The sequence below is a fragment of the Numenius arquata genome, chromosome 1, assembly GCF_964106895.1.
Source record: "Numenius arquata chromosome 1, bNumArq3.hap1.1, whole genome shotgun sequence".
Lineage (NCBI taxonomy): Eukaryota > Metazoa > Chordata > Aves > Charadriiformes > Scolopacidae > Numenius > Numenius arquata.
In genome coordinates, this window is record NC_133576.1 from 36,908,793 (window position 1) to 36,930,240 (window position 21,448).

Here is a 21,448-nt window from a genome sequence, read left to right on the forward strand (position 1 = left end):
CAGCAGTGACCCAACCACAAATGTATTCCCCAGCCAGCTGAATTCTTAAGAGTCAGAAAGGCAGCAAATCGTGCATTTACAGCATTGCAAATAGGTAGCAGAGCTGGCTGAAGCCTTGGGAAATGAGATGATGAAGGATCCTGAGCATCTTATGACTTAAACCAAACATTTAAGAATAAAGAAATCTCCCCTTACCTGAGACATCCTTTCACGGTGCTTAGCTTCAAGTCTCTCCTTGGCTTTCTGGAAATGGGCATGTTCATTCTCATCTCCAGGTGTCTCCAAGTATTTGTCAACAGCATCAGGAGTGCTAGCAGCTGTGGTAGGGACTGAGGTAAAATTTTGAGGAGGGGAGAGGGAAGAGAGGGGGAAGAAAAGGAAAATTTCTACTTTAGTACAGGTAAAAGTTAGTCAGACCAAGCAAGAAATTTCTGTTCTAATTTCCATTGGAATAAAGCCATTCGTTTAACCTCACAAAAATATAAAAACGTGGTTTAGGCGGATATGTTACACACAGCAAATATATAAGAATATACAAGGATTCCACGCCGTCCCATTCTGTAAACCAGAAGAAACTCTTCAGAGTGAACAAAGCAATGTTATTCAAACAGGTTAGAAACTGTTGCCAAAGGAAAAAATCCAAGGAAAAAAAAGCCCAGTAATGACTAAAGTACACAAGCCAGTAGAAAGTCCTTTACAAATTTACATGCTTTGTACATTAGTTTATTTTTAAAACGTAAAGTGTAACACACCAGTGCCAATGCAAATATGTTTTAAAGCACCTACGGATCCCATAGTACCCTAATGCAAAGACCTCAAATACTTCCTTAGTGACAGTTTGGCCTCACAGATATTTACTTCATTTGTAAAAACTTTGATGAAGTAAACCCCCCATGGATGCTGGAAATAACCAGTAAGCTTGCCCTAATTGCTAGCCATTCCTGTCAGATAGCTAACTAGGCAATACCTATCAGACCGGTATTGGAAAGATTTGCATTTGGGGTAATTCAAGCTCAGTGATCAACAATTCCTTCCCTACTCAGTGACAACTAACAACCCCTACACTAACTACAGTAACATTTCTGTACTAGGGCCATAACAGCAATTTAAAAAACTCTCTGATGATGATCAACTATTTAATTTCAACTATATTGTCCCTAAATATTTTATTATATAATTAGCTTCACTCCCCTGGTCACATTTAGTTCAACAATTGCAAAGTTAGTTTAAAAATTCTGACAAGGAAAGACCATACACATAGTTCTGCAGGACTTTTTAAATGTGTTTGACTATGGGTACTAATTAACTTCACTTACAGAGGTAATACATTTTAGTAGATAGACTAATACAGGTAGGGAAAAACCCAGGACCCTCTCACACCCCAAACATTTCTCAATGTCTTCAACAAAAGCAAACTTTAATCTGAAGATCAGACTGAGTACTAACAGCTAATATTTACTTATGACTACTTTTCACAAAACAAGTTGAAATCTAAACACATCTATGTTAAATTATCAAAAAAAAACCCAACCCTAAAAACATCAGTTATAAGTACAACATTTTAGTTCCAATGAAATACATCCTCAAATTTCAAGAAAAATTTAAACCAAGATCCAACCTTTTCCTCCAGTTTTCCCTTAGATGTATAAACCCAAAAGCAAATCAAACAAAACTCCCCAAAATGAACACAAAGCCTTTGGATGTGGCTGCATTTGAGATATCTCTACGTGTTCTCTGCAATAGGCATGAATGGTTTTGGCTGCTGTTGGTATAAATTGTTTTATGGCTTTTTAAGTTACTCATTCAAAGGAAAGGCTTCGCTTGTCTCAAACCAGCAAAAAGTATTTTACAAACAACCAAAAAAATTCCAATAGAGAAGTCATAGCCAGTGTAAATTATCATTCCTCCCACCATTTTGGGGTTTGTTTCATAAATATTTAATTACAAGTTTACATTTTGTAAAATTGTAAATTTTGTTACTGAAGTACTGTAATTATCAAACAGGAACAAATAAGCTTCCTGACAAGCCACAAAAAAATACACAAAAAAAATACACAAAAAAATGGAGCGTGACTCAATATTTTCAGTGGTTACTCTCACAACTTCAGATAATTGAAAGTCTCCAATACCGTTATAAAAGCACAAAAATTTTCTATCTTTTTAAATTCTTAACAACCTATGTCAATAACACGGTTTGTACTAGGGTGCAGTGCTGCCTGCTGGAAAGGCTACAAACAGTATAAGCAAATTCCAAAAACAAATCACCCGAAGTTCAGACTGAGTGAAAACATTTCTGTAATGCTCAGAAGTGTTTTGAAATATCTTTGCCTTTTAATCTCTCAAGCACCAAATTAATTTAACCTTTATCTTTCCTGAAGCTGCAGTTAAGTATAGTTCATTTTAATTCCATTTAGAAAATGAAAAGAAAATTTTATTTCAAAGCATGAAGAAATTGAAGAGTGTCAGATCGAGCGAAGGCCATCCCTTCCAGGCTCCTGTTTCCTGACAGGGGTTCACCAAACACACCCAGGCAAGAGCAGTAAATACTCTTTTGCAACGTTTAACTAATCTTGCTGGATCTTCCTTCCACACTCTAATTTTGGTCTGGGTTTTTTTTTTTCTTCCCCAAAAAAACTTGCATGAGATTCAACATTCTCAACCTGGTGTGGCAACGAGTTCCACGATTTAATCAGGCCCTGCGTGAAGAGGATGCCCCTCTGCCTACACCCTCCATCGCTGCCTCTGCGGGACACAGCGGGGTTTAGGACCGGAAGATCTAATGGGGGAGAGCTCTAGTGCATTCGCTGTCATTCCCCATCTTCTATAGCTTTTTTTTTATTTTTTTAAACTGAACTTAAGTCTGTACAAATGTGAATGGAAAGAAGTGACAATCTAAATAACTGTCCAATAAATTATGCAAATTTAACCTTTAATTTATTGAACAGGGAAAAAGGTCACTGGCATTTGCACTGAGATCAGTTAAGCCACCTGTACATTCAAGTTCTTGTTTCCAAAAGTTCCTCACACACGAAGCCTTTTACGACCCAGATTTTCGGACAATATGCTGACTTCCCACCAGGATGCTTGCTGATGTGTTTCTGAACAGCTGAGAGTAGCGGGCACCAAGAACTGGAAAACCTGATTTCAGTGCCTGGTGCCGGGGATGCCAGAGCACCCAGCCCCCTCCAAAAGCTGTGCAAAACCAAATCAAACAAAGACTAGGCATTAAACACCACAGACCTGGGTACCTGAGACAGCCAGGCTGCGCCCAGGAGCATGAGAAAGGATGTGGGCAGTACATTGGTATCCGACCGCAACCTTCTCTCTCCAGTGCTGAAGGGGGTAATGCTAACGAAGAGCAATACTGCGTAGAAGGAGAAAGCTGCTACCCCTGACCTTGTCCAAAAAGGTGGTGTAATACCACACGTGGCTCTCCATAATGCACCCCCAAAAAGAAAGAGGGCTCAGTAACAGGCATGTGGGCTGACAGGAGCTTGGGGGAACCTGCCTGATGGTAAGAAGCTCAATCAGTTACACTCATCCACCAGGGAGCGGACTCCTAATTTGACTTAGAAAATCTCTACTGAGTAAAGATTTCTGAAAACAGCCTTATCGGAAAGAAGCAATTGAGGTCTGATGGTTGGAAACTAAAGCTAGGCAGAAATAAGGCTGGAAATCCAGACCAGAAGCACGCCACCCACTTGCAGTAGTTAAGCACAATTAAGTATTTGAACAACTTATGCAAAGATATGCTGATTCACCCAAAAGCATCCTTGAAAACATCCTGCTTCAGCATCTCCTTCCAAAACCCAGCCAGCGAACAGGCACAAAAGCAATGGGTAAAACAGGTGTTTTCCCCCTCCCTACTCCCTCCCGGTGCTGGCACTGGTCTATGCCCAGCGCCTGTCGGAGCAGGTTGAGTTTGCACAAAGCCAGCCGTAAGGGCTCAGCCTGCCGACCGCTCCTGGAGCATTTATTTGGCCACTGGTGGTTGCTGAGACCAACCAACCTACCAACACCGACCACATCTCACTCTGCAAACAGAGGCACTGTTTAAACTCTTAAAGAACAGGGATAATTTTCATTAAAAAGAAGTTCATCGTGTATGTTTAGGAAAATACTAAAAGGTGAGATGAAATGGTCATGTATGTTTTTGTTTTCTGTTATAACTGTGATTCAGAAGCAGTCTTTTTATGAGTGGTTAGCTATTTACGTAATTTGAAATCAGAAATGTTTCTCTAACAAAAAATAACTAGTCTGCTTAAAAACAAATAACCATACAAGATCTTGCTTCCTGTGTTTACAAAGCCTGCAAATGACTGTGTCAACTTCTCCATCCACTATTAAAAAAATACTAAAATTATCAACAGTATGTTAAAAACCCCTTACGATTCCAACCTAACAATAACTGACAGCCTACCCTCCCCCCCAAAGGAAAAAAAAAAAAAAACAAAAAAACCCGAGAGTTACAAAAATACTAAGCCTCCCTTCTTCTGCATAAAGCAGAAACATTCTAAAATTTCTTCACGGCTGTTGGCACAAAACTTATCCTTTGCACTCCAGTACATTTGGGAACTCTGTCTAGAGATTTACTGCATGTTTTCTCATAGTACACTGGGAATGTTTGGTCAGACATCAGTTAAAAGTGAGGATTCCTTAAAAATCTGCAGCCTGATGTCATTTTTGGACCACATCTGCTCTTAGAAGGTGGTTTAATTTTTTATGCATTGCTTGTTTTATAAGGTAACTCATTCTACTACTGCATAAAGACTGATCAAAAAGTGTGTGTTGACAGGTGTGGAAGAAATGCTGTATCAGATGACATTTTCTTCACACTTGCACTCATTTTACCTGTCAATTCTTGTATTAGACTTTAAAATCCTAACCTTCTCAGAGACACAGGTTCAATAATACAGCCAAATTAAGCTCTACACATTTTGCAATTTAACAACAATCCTTACATATCAGAAGACCAGGGAGGAGAAACAAAAAAGGCAAGAAAAATGCAATGCTATGCCCCCAGATCCTGTTTTACTATTTCGCATAAAAATAAATAATCCATATCAGCCTCTCCAGTGGAAGAAAGAACAGTCACTCACCAACCAACCTCAGATGAAGCGAAAGGATTAGTAGATGCCCCTTTTCTGAATGACATCGTCTGTTGCACATAAGATGGGAAACCGTTTGAAATTAGAGCATTACCCAACTACAATTAGAGCATTACCCAACTACAACGTAGTTTTCAGTGGATGCATTCATTGCCTCTGAATTCCACATACGTAACTGCCTCATTATGGAAGGATTAAGATCAAAGCTTTCAGTGTTGACTAAGATCACAACTAATTATAGCACTTCTGACAATCACAAGTGTGTATGGAATATCTTTAGCAAGAAGGGCTTCTATTATTGCTACTGCTACCTTGTGAATGAGCTGTTTTTAAAAGAAGGTATCCCCATTCTTTTGTGAATAAGCTACTCCACTTCCAGCAGGGTGGCAAAACCAATGAAAAGAATCTAAACAACAAGGAAGGAAAATAACGATTACCTTTTTATTACAAAACAGACAGATTACCGACTGAATGATACAAGACAAATGAAGGCTGAGAAAGGTTTGCCTAAGATTGTAGCAAATTACCACTATTTTAAACATAGGGAAAAGGATGTACCAGGATGAGTTTTTACATAATTAACTTATATTAAACTTAACAGCTTCTTACTGGGAGAAAGGTGTGCACCAAAACCGGTATGCTTTCTAGTAGAGACCAATACTGGGGCACAGAACAGTAAGTATATTTACATACTATACATAAATTATAATCTCCTCTATTGTAGAGACAACTATTCTCGTTCTTAGCCCTGTAAGATGGAGGACCAGAAGGCAAAGTGCCATTTCTTTTCACTTTTAATTACTTTCTCTTCATACACACTTTCACCAAGACCACTTTCTGAACCCTGTAAAAAACTAAACAATAAAAGGGAGGGCAGAGTTCCTCCCATAGTCAACAGCACAATGGATACTCTGTGAGAATGACAACCAGACATATTGCCAGTTTTAGCATTTTACCCATAAGTGACAGGTTGCTACTGCTGGTGGTTTCTTTTTAAGGTTTTGGGGGGCAAACAGACAGCACTGCTGTGCTCTGAGGGTTGGCATCGCCTCTGGACTGGCAGGAGTTCTGGGAGCCAGATTTTTTCACCCCGTGGCTCATCAGCACATCTCCCTGTGTGGAAGCTAATTGCAGAGCAGCAAACTGTGCTGACCATGATCAGAGCCTGGTACTCCTGTCCTTCAGGCCACTCAGCTCCAGCTGCCCGCTTTTTAATTTTCACCAAAGATTCTCAATAATGTGAACTCCCATTAAGTTACTCATTGATGTTAAAGTTCTTTCATTTCAACTACATACTTATCGCTCAGCCTGATCACATAGCCACTCAGCTAGGTTTTATTTATCTTGCAGATTTGCTTTTCCTCATGTTTTGACAATTATCTTTAAGACACCCAAAAATTCTTCAAAAGTAAATTGTTCTTCATAAAATCCAAGAAATTCTGACTACATTGGTGGGGACTCAGCACAACACATGGACTAACAGACTAGATAAAAAGAAATATATTCTTCTGTCAGAAAAAAATATGTGCACATTGGTACTGAATTAAGAAAAAAGCCCCCTATAACAGTAGTGGTTGTATGCTCAGGGATCACACCTGAAGCAGTAAAAAGAATCATCAGTTCTGAGACTTGACTTCTCCACCTTCCATTTCAAGCTGCCTCTTAGTGTCCAAAATGTTGTTAAATTAGATGAATGTTCCTAAAGCAGATTAGAAAGCACATGGTTTAAAAACGTCTACTAGTTTAATTGAAAGAGATTCCAGGCACAGGTGACATGAAGAGAGTTAACACATGAAAGAGAACCCAGTGTTCCAGAGGGATGCTCTTTCCTTTTGTAATAGTTGGGTTATCTCATTGGTTTTACTGTCCATCAAGGCTAAACCACTTTGTCATAAAAGACTGTGTATAGTTTATGTAATATTTCATAACTTGCATTAGTATTCAAAGGATAATTATAGGTCAACATAGCAACCTTGGCCTGAAAATATAATTAAGTGTATTGAGATAGAGAAATCACATGTTTAAAAGTTACGTTCCTTCTTGAACTTTAATTTGCAAAGACTGATCCTATCTTCCTCAGATGTGTTATGATTTAAATAGTTGGTATGGCATCAAAACAATGGGCAGCTTGAAAGGGTTTATTGAAATCCCTCAGAGACTTCTTGGAGAAACAAAAATAAATAAATAATACCATATCCATATTATTCATCATTTATTGCCTTAACTGATGATGATACTTGTCACCTAAACCAGGTTTAAGTTAAATTTTCTCATTTAAGAAACCTTTCATGTAAGAGCTTCAAGATACATTTCCTATCCATGCACAGCCAGAATTTGGCAATCATGCTTTTGCTGCATCTCCATGATTGCAACTTCCTTTTCACCAGCCCTGACAAATGCAATTTCTGCCTTGCTCATATCCATTCGATACTCATCTCAGCCATTAATTGCTCAGATCACCCCCCTCCGAGTTCTTAGATTTATCCTGTGCTTGGGAGAAGGTCCCCAAAGCAACCTTTCCTCAAGCACCTTTGCCACACTCTACTTCAAGGTCACTCTCTTTCGATTTGTCACCATAAATTTAAATATTTATTAGGGAGAAAAAAACTATTAAATTCTCCACCTGATACACCAAATGAGATTGCTGTGAACAAATACAAGACAGAAGTATTCTCCTGTACACGCCTTCTGCCAAGGTTATAAACAAGAGTCATCAAGTTCCACAGAATAAAAAATAAAGAACTGTGGTTTGACTCAACTACACAAGTTGCAGCAAAAACAGTGTCTACAATAATACAGTACACTAATAAAATTCTCAGTGCTGGAAATTATCAGTAGTCTAACTCTTGTATATGAGAACATTTGCATCATTTCCCTTTTGAATCCTGAACTTTACTCAATAGCTTTTTAAAAAGGCCCAGTCCAACACTGGCTCCACGTGTGGCTCAAGGGTGAAATACAGTACAAATCTGTATAGATGAACAAACTGTGGAAATAGAAATTAGTCACTTGCATCCACTAAAAGTGGTAGTCAAAATTAACAATTTAAATAGATTATATTAGAATTCATCCCATTATAGCTCCTAGGCACTGAATGAAGAATGGCAAAAATAAGTTTTTCTGAAGATTTCATCTACACTATTCAAAATTGGCCTCAACTTCAGCAAGACACATGATTCAGCTGAGTTTTCATGCCAGAGAAAATGAAACCCAGCAGATACAGGCAATTCATGCTGGAGATGGTGGAAGAGGGACACATTCAACTTAAGTTTTGAGAGGTAATGTCTCCTTTACTGCTAATTTGGGAAGCAGTAAGACAATTGAATATAAAGAGCCTTTGTGATGAACCGATAGGTTGGCCTAGTGTGACTGGCTTGGTGTATTTGTAATAACTTGGTGTTTTCTATTCATTCAAATAAAAGACTTTGTACTTATTATGTGAAATGCTTCCCTGAATATCACTACTTATAAAGGAAGATTTTTAGGATTTGAAATGTTAGCACTAGACTTCTGTATTTTAAATTATACCTCCTGTAGTGCCGTGACAAATTAGCATTGTAACTAGTTGCTGCAATGACTATTTTTCAGCACTAAGTGCATTGTCAAAAAAAACAGAAACGCATTCCTGGCATGAATAGAGACATGCTTTTATAGACAGAGGCCTGCCAACTCCCCCATAAACCTCACAAGCAGCAAACGTATCACCTAGTCCAGATGAATGTACTCTAGATGTGGTCTCTGAGCCTCCTACCTGACCTCAAGCTCAAGCAATCTCTGAAGTTGTACAGATAAAATGAGCAATCACTCAGTAAGTAAGATAAGGGATTAAAAAGTGCTACCTAACTAAAAATTGGGTATATTTTACCATTCCGCTTACAGGAATGCACTGCAGCTCTTCAATGCTTTAGACACGTTCTGGAACTTGGCATGCAAGTTTAGCCGCCAAAATACCTTACTTCCTGCTAATTATGGAGATGTCAAGATCCTGAACAAGTAACAAATGGGCAAAGGAAATTCCTGACAACAGGAGTATCATCTTATAAGCTTTTACTGTTAAAAGGTACAGATTGTTATTTGCGGTACCTCTGGAGGGAAATAAACTGGATACTGCAAAACGCTAGAGGTCATGAATTTTTCCCTCACTTAAGAGCGTGAACCGGGAACACGATAAGACCGATTTCATCAATTATCAGGGACAGACAGATTAAAATGTAGGCAAGCCAAAGCTAGCCTATATGAAAAGCAGTAAGATTGTATCTCACATACTAGTTTTAGTCTTGTGCATAATATTTTAATCTGTATTTAAAAGGGTGCAAAATTCCATGTATATTATGAAATTCTAGTTTTTAGAGTGTCTCTTTTCTTATCTTCCATTTAAAATTGAAATAAAGTATCTATCACGTAAAAATCACCAAGAGATTTAGCAAGTTTGTAAGTTTACAAAATTTAGACTAGAGAATAAATAGTATTCTACCTAAATCCAGCTAAAACCTGGGATCGTGCCCTAAAACGATCAAAAAGAAAACAATGTGTGCTGACATTTAAACTTATTACTACCTTTCAGGGTTTACACAAGGAAGGAGGCAACTGACAACACTGAACCTGTTGGTTCCCTCTGACATTAGCCATAGGTATTCAGTGCAATGCTAAACCCCCCTATTTTATAAAAGGCAATTTTAATGATATGTCAAAGTTTTCAAAATCTGACTGTGCCACCAGAGTACAGTTCGCTCCCGCTTTAGATGCGGAACAAATGAAAACACAGCAGTGCAAATTCTACTCAGCTCTGAACGAACTGCGCTGTGGCTGAAGGAGCTCCTGGGAGAGCTGCCTCCTGTGCAACAGCTGACAAATGAAGCACATGTAAGAGAATGAATTTTCCCATCTTTGAAGCTCCTTTGGTCCCCAAGTTAAGACCTGAACATTAACATAATTTCAAAATAGTACTTATTAAAAAATGTATTCCCTATAGCTTTAAGGATGTTTAGCAAGCTACAATTACAACTGAAAAAATTTATATAATCGATTACTTTTTAGTATGACAATAAGACAGAAATCATTCCTTTGATAACGGGAATTTATCATCTTCTGCTTATTCTTGTCAATACATACCCATTCTGAGGTCATTAAATCTGAATTAACTGCCTGATAGATCCTAATGACTTCAAAGGAGCCATTATGGCCAGTCACACAGTAGAAGTTTGAGTCCTTCTATTGAATAGAAACTGTAGACTGTATTGAACTTCCTTATTAAAAATCAATAGAGAGAAAGCATGTGGTCTGGCAGGCTGAACGAATTGGTAACAAGATCCTTAAAGCCTCCTACTTCTAGGGCAATTATATATCAATTCCTGTGCAGCTGGATGATGAATTAAAAAAATTTGACAGTTGTAGCTTCTACCCAACAGACAAATCATTTTTGTCAGACCTCAGACCATCAGTCAAATTCGTTGATAGGGGAGAGAGAGTCTAAGGCTTTGCATGACAGGAGAGACCCACCTTTTCAGATCAAGGTGAAGAGACTTCAGCAAGGAAGCAGAATAAAACATGTTGGTCGTTTTTTTTTTTTTTTCCTGTAGACATTATGTTAAGAATATTAGTATTCAGATTTCGTACTTTCAGTATTTATAGCACATGAGTATTTGTGATAACAGAACATCCTCAGGTTTTGGTTCAGTCCAATTTCAATGTGTTATGGGAAAAATAAACTCATATTCCACCCTTTCATCCTTTGCCCGCTATACAATAGAAACCAAATCACTACCCACTATTTCATATTCCTCTGTAAAATCAGTCTAGTTCATCCTGCAAAACAGACCACACCTAGACAAAGGAAAGACGTGGTTTTACTGTCCCGTCTGAGAGGCTCACTGGATTTTTATAGGACACAAGGGAGCAACAAAAACGTGACCACTGAGGAGAAAAGGAATAAAGAATCGAATAGCTAAATAAAGAAGCATGAATAGAGGGAGACACAGATGGACAAAGATCAAATAGAAAGATTAAGTTAAGTGTCACCGTGGTGGGAAAACAAACCCAAGCAGGATAGAAAAGGGGTGACCTAGATGGGAACTCTTCTCCAATGTTTTTTTTTTTTCCTTTTTTATTTTGTAGGATTGGAGTGGAGGTGGCATTTGCCTGATCCAAAGCTTGCTATAACCACTTAGAAAACCTCTTTCAGCAACACTGGATCAGTTCCAAAGACAAGATCTCAATTAAGTGTGGAAATGTATGGTATTCAGCACTTCTAATAATTTTCAAGACCATTTCTACTCAGCAAAATGATGAAGAATAAGGAGAAGCAGCACGGCAATACTGAAACAGCAGACAAAACCAGAGGAAAAAGATGTATTTTAGGAACAGAAATAAGAACTGTATAGATCAGAGTATGGAACACTTTGACATAACGTGAAAATACAGGAACAAAAAGATATCTAATGTAGCTTGGAAAGTGTACCTTATAGACTCAAATGTTGTTGGAGAAACTGTTGAAGAAAATTAGGAAGAAGTCCTCTGTGATAACTGCTTCAAAAGACAAGACCTTCTCTATTTTTTCTCACTGCCAGTTACGCAAATGAAGCCATGCAGTTCAAGTACTCAACCTAACTCCATTTTCCTTAAAGAAAAAATTACCCAAAATTGAGAATTGCAAAGTAAACCAAGATACCTATGAAAAGACCACAAAAGGTAATGCTCTTGGCATTGTTTTATTGAATTGAACCTAAGGAAAAAAAACAAGTCACCAATTTCCATAAGATCAAGAGGAATTGCCTGGGCTCATCTGAGTATCCTAATGGATATGCTATATGGCAAATTTAGAAGTTGTTTCTGATTTCACATGCTGCGTAAGAAATGGCAGTCTTAGAAGAGAAGATCATTTATCCTCCCAAAGAGAATGAGCACAGACTGAACAACTTTTGCTGCCAAGAGACAAGTTTGAAGAAGGAAGACAATCCAATTTCCAAGTTTCATTCCATCTATGATATTCTCTTTAAGATCACGGCTGAGGTCACCCCTTGTAGCAGAAAACTTCCTGCAAAAAGATCACTAGGTTGTTGGGAAGTGTAATACAGTAAACTCTGCTGGCTTGCTGTAACAAGCAGTTGGTGCTGTGATTTCACCTACAACCTGTATATGAAAGGTAACACCACTGCACTATCAATGTGACAAATCAGAGTCTCATCCCTCCAAGTTTTGCTCCATAAGAATAGTTCTCATGAAGTCTGTTTTGTGATGTGACTGCTCTTTTAGTCAGCAACACCCTTCCCTCTGTGTAATCATTTTGCAGCACCATGAAAGTCAGAAACAATACTCTCACATCTGAAGTGCTGGGTGAGTAACTACAGCTCTGCATGCAAGATGCGCTATGTCAGGAGATATTTGAGTCTGAACAGTCCCACTGCAGAATCTGGACACAGAAAGAAATGCATCCATATGGCTCAACTTGAAGGGCAGGAGCCAAAACAAACCTGTAAATCCAGACCTTTAACAAAATTGCAATCTCGCAAGAGTCAAGACCTAATACAAGACCTCGTTTATGCTGTTGTCCAGTGTTCACAGAAATATTCTAGTTTTTTTAGTAATGCTGACAAAGGCAGTAGTAATTCTTAATCCCTATCAGGTATGTGAGAAGGACGACTCTTTCCAAAAAGACCCAGTGTATGCAGCTTTTAGAAACTCTTCTACTGACCTTAAAAATAAAATGGCACAGCACAAAAAGACATACCTGTTTTTCAATCGATCCCACCTTGCTGGACATGAAGTGTAAGGATGAAGCCCATCCCACCCTTTTTTTTAAATTTTTGGGGAAAGGAACAGGAACTGTCACAAGAGGTGTAAGATCAGAGGTAGGTGACTTTCATTTGCCTCTTATAGGCCAAGACAAACACCTGAAGTATCCAAAGCTCTGAGCAGGTAAATCACGTTCAGTCCCGTTATTCTTCCCTTGCTGACTGGGATTACTTCTAGATGTAAAGTAAAAAAAGGTTCAGTTTCTCAGCTATTTTCCACTATTAGTTTTGATGGTCATCATCTTGTCTGGGATCCAATCACCACTTAAGCATGATACTCACCCACATGTGACCAAAAAGGGTCATCATCCTTTACAAATTCTCTGTTGGCCATAACAGTAAAGCATAAACACAGCCTCATCTCGGCTACTTGAAACTAAATTGAGAAAAGCTCAAGTGGCTTTCCTAGGGTTATTGTTCAACATCTCTCTCACTGCACAGTTGTTTTTCTATGCCTCAAATCTGCTTGAGCCAGCTGTCGCGAGTGGAGTGATTTATCTTCAAGTTTAATTTTCTCTCCTCTTCCATGTCTTCCAATATCAACTGCTTGTCAATATCATATACCCTACATTTTTCATTGCATAAATGTTTCTTCTTTAAGTTTCTCTTTTTTTCTACCACTGTCCTAATTTAACTCATTACAAAGTCCCAGTTTTTCTTGCCTGTCATAGGGCACGCAGAGACAAGCCATGTTTTGCATCTCTAGAAATGTTTTACCGAACACAGTAACTTAATGGTTCTAAATGTCATTCCTTTAGCAAACAGGTTATAGACTTCACTCCAATCTACTGCATAGTTCTCTCTTCACTACATCTTCCATCTTGTTGCAGAAGCTGACTGCTGTCAATGAGATGTCCTCCTCACTGGCCTTGTGTAGTCTTTCTCCACGTCCCTTCATGGAGCTTTGCCATGAACAGCTCTAAAAGATGCTGAGATGAAATGCAGCTGGAGCACCAGGGCAGTAATCCTGCCTCCACGACCGCTCTTGCTCCCGCTCCAATAAAATACAGGTCAGCTCCTCTGCTCCACAACACACATAGAACACCGTGACTCCTGTGTCTGTGGGCATTTTTGAGCCTTCTAGTTATTGCAAATACTCTGAGGTGCGGTTTGGAAAATATATTAATAAAAACAGCCCTAATGTGCTGCTTCTGTTCTGCTCCTTCTTGCCCTGTAAGCAGACAGAGCAGTGAGATACATATGCACTCTTTAATGTTTCAGATGTAAATGGCAGCCAATACTCTCCTGAGAGCATGTGCAGGCAAGGCAGATGGGAGGGGAGCGTATCAGAGGCTCCTCAACCACAACACAGCTGATAAATCCAGCATCTGATGATTCAATACCCTGTGATGGAGAAAGCCATCCTTCTCAAACCAAAATCACAGTGTGAGAACTCTTTCTTCATGGCAAATTACCATCAAAATAAATGTTGTGTTAAACAAAGTAAGAGGTGATTCACATCCACATGTATCACGGCCCGCAGGGAAACCTAAAAATCAAACGTCATTTCTTGCCTTTTCATTGCAAACACACACAAAGTATTCACTCAAACTAAAAACAAACAAACAAACAAAAAAAATCAGTTCTTCTGAGGCTGGAAAGAAATATTCTAGTATTATAATGAGCTTATATTGCTTTGATTTAAAAAGGTCAGAAATAATACATGAAAACACACTGTACAAACAAACTATGAGCTATTTTTTAAACTTACCTGAGGCTTCCCTAAAGTTTGTGTTTTTCCCTGCACATGCACCATACATGCACACACAGAGACACACAAAATGTCAGTACGCTTCGACAGAAAGATCAGGGAAGGTGAGTGCGAAGGTCTCATCTAAGGAAGTGTTAGGCTTTTAGCTACCTACTTGCAGACCCCCCCCTGCCTACAGCACCAAGAAGTCACCCACTACCATGCCGGGTTAGCGAGAGGCTAAAGAGGATCTAGCGGTGAGCGGAGGCGTTGGACAGACCGCGGCCGGGGGTTAGTGAGAGCCCAGTCCCGCTCCCGAGCGGCGGGAGGGAGGGCAGGCGTGGAGGGGCACTTACTGACGCTGCCACAGACCGCCATGCAGTACTCCTCCGAGTCAAAGTTGTTCCGGTTCCCGCCGCAGCCGCCGTAAAAGAAGGGCGCGCACTTTCCTTCAGCCACGTCAAAGTACCAGCGGGAGATCATCGCGCGGCAGGGACCAGTCTCGGCTTGCTCAGAGCACACCTCTAGTCACAGGAGACCCGGAGGAACCACATTTAGCACGTCAATGGTATTGCCTCGGTTTCCTAATTAGGTGCCTCTCAGTGTCCACGCACACACGAGCGAGGAAGGAGACACGACAAGGAGGTGTTCCCGGGAATGGGAAAACCTTCCCTGGAAAACCACCCCGGAGACAACGAAGGTAAATGTTGAACTGACCCAGATCCATGCCACTAAGTCTCCTTAGCCTGCCTATACTCTTATTTTTTTAGCTACTTTATCCACACACACTTGTGTTCTGGTAGCGCTCTGAAACAAGCTCCATTGTGGCGGCAATAGTACAAGCATGAAGTTTTGCCTACTCACAGGCCAGAGGGGTACAACTCCCCCCAGCTCCAGCCCACGGTGCCTGCTGATGGCCCCCAGCAGACTCCCGCCCGGGCATCCCCCTCGGCACCTGCCTGGACGGGGAACATCTGAAAGCAGAAGGTGCCACTTTTTTTTCCCTTTCTGTTCTCTAGCTATACATCCCCCCCCGCCTCCCACAACTGAGAATATTTCCCAGGTTATACAAAAGAAAAAAACAAAATAAAAATATGTATGAGTTATAGAGGAAAACAAATTCTCTTCAGACACCTATTATATACAGTCATTGCTGAAGAAACTCCCTCTTGCAAGGTGCCCGGCACAGGGTTTATAATTCATAGTTCCAGGGCTCACATATATAAAATTACTGCCATAGCTTTATCCCATCCATGGGAGGAAGTTTCATCCCCAGTGAATATATACAAGGAAAAATTAAAACAGTTTGTGTTCATTGTGAGCTGCCACAGTCTCTGCCTACATCCTGCAACACATGAAAACCTGAGGGAAGAACCAAACCACACAAATTAAAGCAAGACAAAGCAAATTCTGCCTGCAATTTGGAATTCAGCCAATTACACATGTAAACGTATAGCCCTTTACCAATAATGTTCCAAACAGACAAAACCAGTTTTATCTTTCAACATGTTGCGTAAGTCATTTCAAATCTACATAATGTTAAACACCAATACGCCCCTCATTTGCTTTCATCCCACGCACTGCATCGGCAGACAAACTGGTACGTTCAACTAGAGGCTTCTAAATTCTCTGCATATATTTGAATTTTGTGGAAGGCAGATCCCTAAGGATTGAATGGTACGAAGAAACATCAGTGCATTAGCACTGAAAATCCCCCCTCGTGCTCATCACCTCTTAGATGCTAGCTATGGAGAGTCCAGCCTTTCAGAGTCTGTCCTGACCCATCACTTCACTCTCCCAGGGAGCATCGCTACTTATAAGTAGATTTTATATTCAATTGCCCTTGGTAGTCAGTATCTATCTACATTACCTTAAATATATAATTGAGGTGCAATTTTATAGGTCTTTAACGTATTCACATACAGTACCTATAAATAAAGTCAAGAATCAATTTTAGGGAGCATCCATTTGGTCTAAGAGAAAAAGACCCACCTATGCAATCATCAAGGATTTGCTACAAATGTCACAGTTCTGTACCAAGCAACTAGGGGGAAAGGAATAGCAGAGGGTGAAGGAATATTAGGGTTTTTTACTTTAAGAAAAAACAAAACAAGTGTATTTAATTGTAAAACATTAATTACAATTGACTGTATACCACCATATGATTAATTATATACCACATTTAGTATACAAGTGGTTCTTCTGATTTTTTTTTCAAATAAAATCTAGTCCCGTCATCCAATTATACAGTCAAATCTTCACACAAAGCTTTGCACAGCCTTGGAAGAGCTGCCACATGTCAATTAAAAATGAATAGTGACTCTTGACATCAAAGAGACAGGTATCATCAAGAGAATTTATGCTGACAGGAAATGTCATTTCAAAAACCACAAAGGTCTCAACAACTCAGTCTTTTCTTACTTAGTGTTGACGATGGGCTAAGCCACACAATAAGCGCCTTCTAGGTTTCCCTCAAAATACTAGTTTTGCTATGAAGTCTGATTTATTTAATTTTGCACTGTTAAATGTTATCAGGATGGGAAAGGTTCACAGATTTAATGTGATATTTCCTGTAGGTACATCTTTCACAGAAACAGCAGCAGAGACTTCTCTGCATGTGCAAATAATGTGCAAAAGTAATGGTCCATCAAATAACTAGTGCCAACGCTAACAAGGAATGGGCTCTCTGGAAACTGAAGTCATTCATACACATGAAGATGCAGTTGGACAAGCATCCAGGAAACCACAGGGTAGCACATTATAAAGGACAAGCCTGAAGCACTGCAGCCCAATGCTGTGGCCAGGGACCTGCCTCCTGCCTGACCTGTCATCTCCCACTAGGCTGGTGGTGACACTGCGAGGCAGTGGAGGGACATCCTTCCCTCCTGCCTGCACAGCTGACCGCACTGCTGCTGGTGAGACCTAAATGGTAATTATTTCATAGCAAACAGTTTATGACCTAAAGGAAGATAAACCAACAGAGGGGAAAAGTGCTCTGGGTTACTGTTTTATGATTTCTCTTGTTTGAGGGAAGCACATTGTTGCTCCAGTCTAGGAAATGATTCACTGCTGTCAGGCCTTTCCCAGTGATGCCACCACCATCCACCACCGTCTGTTCTCTGTGGAGGGCCAGAGTAGCATTCCTTCACTCCTGCTTCAGGGTAAATGTACATTTTTAAACCAGCTTCAATTCCTGGGAAATGCTCCCATTACTCCTACTGGTGGGCCAGTTGCTGCTCTCCTGCCTCTCCATAGCCCCATCACTTGTCTTCATAAAAAGCCACAACATTTGATCCTCAGCTGTACTACTTCAACTGAGAAGGTGGGAAATGAAGTACAAAAACGGGTAATTCAACAGGTTCTCTTGGTGATTTAATCCAAATACCGTTTCCCCTTCCACTGCTACCGAGTGTAACAGTTAATGCCTGTGATGGATGAGCTTCGGTATTTTCACAGGTATTAGCAGAAGGCAGGCAGCATACACTGCTACATGATTCATCAAAAAATTACAAGTTGTCTTTGCTTCATATATTAATCTTGTTGCTGAAAACTGATTAGAAGATGAGTTACTTTTTGCCACTGTATAATTCAATTTTACTTGATATCACAAATAATTTGTATCAAGTCCAGTATTATCAGTGAGCTTTGCTTTGTTTAAGGAACTCGCTCACTCTTCTCCCTATAAAGATGCATTTTTGCTTTTGGCTCCATGACACTGGATAAAATTAAAGAGGACAAGCCCTTGCCACAACCAAGGTTCATAAGCAGTCTAAATTCTAATACTTTTTTCAGACATTTGCAGTTTTCACACCATCCTCCTCCAACAGTAATATTTCTCTCATCTTCTCTGTGCCTTAAACGAAGATTACAGTTGCCGATACCTTCCCCCTCTGAAATCTTAGATTTGGCAAATTATTTTTGAGATAATCAGGAAAGTATAATTCAACTTTCCTCATTCCAAGCTTCTCATAGTTATTCCAGCCTCTTGATGCAAAAAAAAGAGTTGTTTCTAACCAAGCAGGTAGGTCATTCCTTGAAGGGCAGCAGCGTGGAAGAGCTTTTTGATTTGCTTTAAAATTAATGGTTAAAGTGGTATATTGAAAAGAAATTAGTTACATTAAACATCGGTACTGACTGTGTTATGTTTCCTTTGAAAAGCACAGGCTACAGCATCCTAGGAAATACAGTTTTCAAGTATGTGGACATTGATTTACAGTGGCTTTACAGAATGTACTTACTTCCATAAACACTCATTTACCAAAATGCTGTTAAGTAGAGCTTATAAGAATTTACGTGCAAACATTTTAGATACTTTTGATGATCAGTTTTTACAGAGGAAAATATAGATTATGGTTCTGAATGACATTTTAAAATTTTTCATTACCATATAAATTGTTTTTTTGTTTTCCTTGAAGAAAACTGTGATTTTAAATCAAAGTGAAATTATAATTGCTGTATTTCAAAATCTCAACTCCATGCTTTTTTTTTTCCCCACATGGGACTAACACTTACTCTGTGAACACCAACATTGTCAATTGAGGAATCTGAAATAAAATTTAAACTTCTAAGGGAGGGGGAATTAAAGCTACATTTACATACTTCTATCGCTGTAAACATCAAGGTTACTCAGTATTTTCTTCAAGATCTGAATTTATTTACATGATCATAAAAAATAAGGTAATTTAAATGCTGGCACAGTCCATTCTAAACTTTAAACCAGAAATTAAGTTTGAAGAGATTTTAAGGGGAAAAAAAAAAAAAAAAAGACAAACCGAAGAAGTTAGACTACCATCTCCAACCTGTCTTGGAAGTTGGGTCCTATGTTTAGTTTACACCTCTGAAAAACTTCTTTACCTTAATGCTACATTAGAAAGATACCACCATGTTGTCTTACAAATATTACAAGTTCTTTAATTTAGCCCTGGTAATGGAAAAAACAATGTATTTATGGCTCTCTCTATACTATCAGCCCTTCAAGTTTGAAGTCGATAGTCATGTATATACAAATAAATCGTGCTGGTGGTATGAACCAGCTTGCTAGCACTAGTGTGTGTTTGTTTTGTCTATGTTGCTGTCAGTTCAAACTGTATCATAACCACACCCAACCTGTTCAAGTAATACATTTAGCTGCTTAAGTATATGGGATCACAATCTTATATTTTACTATTTATATTTCACTAAAGAAGAGAGTAATCCATTAATGCAAGAGAGGCCAAAGGAATAAACCTCTAAAATATATATCATGAGGCATATGTTCCTCTTTATTATATACTAGTATATATAATATTACAGTTGGAGTAATTTTGGCTTCTGTCTTCTCGGGAACTGACAGCTATAGTTTGAGGTTATTAATACACACATATCTATATTAGTCTCCATTTTTTAACTAGATGAGAAAAATTAGACAAGTTAAAAAGTAAATGCACTCTGATGGTCTTCTAGTTATAACATTTGTGTTCCAAAGAGGCACAATACTGTTTTGCTCAATGAATTAATCAAAAGGGAATATTTAAAGATAATTTCATTGAAAATAAACTTCCTCATTCTGAATATATGGTTAGAAGAGGCAGGCAAATTTAGTTTGAGTATTCAAAGATAAAAGCCAATTTCAGAGGAGATTTTTTGGAATTAGGAGGAGACAGCTGGGAGGCTGGCACATACCCTAGGAATAAAGTTGGTATACAAGCTACACAATTGCTAAAATACTTTCTACAGAGAAAGTTAAAAGAATAAAGCAAAATGATGAATTCTAAATACTGAAGAACAGCTCTTGTAAAACTGTTATAAACCCTAAAATCATAATTTCCATCCTGTGCAATTAAGATTGAATTTCTCTCTTTAATGTTCATTCTTAAACTACTGGAGGGGAATATTTGGGATACAAAAAAAACTACTGTAATTTTATACTTGAATACAAAGCCTTACGATTCTGAAGTGGGACAAATATGCAAAAATACATTTTCTGTTCACTTGAACGCAACACAATTTGAACCAAGGTGCCATATAGTTATTTCCAATGGCCAGAACCCAAACAAAAACCCCACCTTGATTCTAAATGTAGGTCAATAAAATGTCATGAATTTATGTATATTTTTAAAAAAGGTATAGTTGCCACGTAGCAACGTGATTACGCTAACGTGGCATGACAGTGAACATGAGGATTAGCCCCAAAGTGCATTCCAGTCTTTTTACAGAAATATTCAATTAATTATTGCTTCACTATAGTAAAATCACATTTTCTCTAGGGAAACAGATTCTTGGGGGATTTCTTCTGGCAGAATATACTTCAAATGAAACCACTCTCCACCCTCCAACCTTATGTGAAACATCATTATTACTGTGTTTAGTATTTCAGTACTTTTGCCCTTGACCCTAAATAGTAATAATATATTGCTTTTCAATCAACAAGATTACTAGATCATAAAAAAGATTTCTTCTAATCGCAACATATCTTGAAGTATTATATAATGGTGGAATAGTTGTGCTTTAAATTATAATGTCTAATTAAAAGCTATTGGTTATTTTAATGCAAATCCTTAAAGTTAATTTTATCATCTCTTGCTCATATGCTAGAGATTATCGGTCTTAATGAAGATATCATAATAAAAAAACAGTAGAGTTATAATGTGTATTATTCATATTGCAATGTATCAATGTTTTCTTAGTAGGGAATACAACTACACTATCACTTTCCAACTAAAGTATACTGTACATTCTTGAAGCAAATGAAGAACATGGAACTACTACTTTAAAAGACAGATAATAAAGTTTCAAAGAAGAAAGTGGGGCAAAGCTATTGAGGGTAAAAAAGCCCTATTAATCTAATATATGCTACTAATATAATTCCAAAATTCACAGCT

General features: G+C 38.6%; 1 protein-coding gene across 1 annotated transcript in view; it reads right to left on the reverse strand.

The window, feature by feature from the left end:
* Positions 1-21,448, reverse strand: part of APP (amyloid beta precursor protein) — a 227,096-nt gene that overhangs the window by 73,387 nt on the left and 132,261 nt on the right. The window contains exons 7-8 of the mRNA XM_074147738.1: positions 14,945-15,112; positions 196-329 (exon numbers count right to left, since the gene is read on the reverse strand). Of these exons, the coding sequence (XP_074003839.1) occupies positions 196-329; positions 14,945-15,112 (302 nt within the window). The remainder of the gene's footprint in view (positions 1-195; positions 330-14,944; positions 15,113-21,448) is intronic.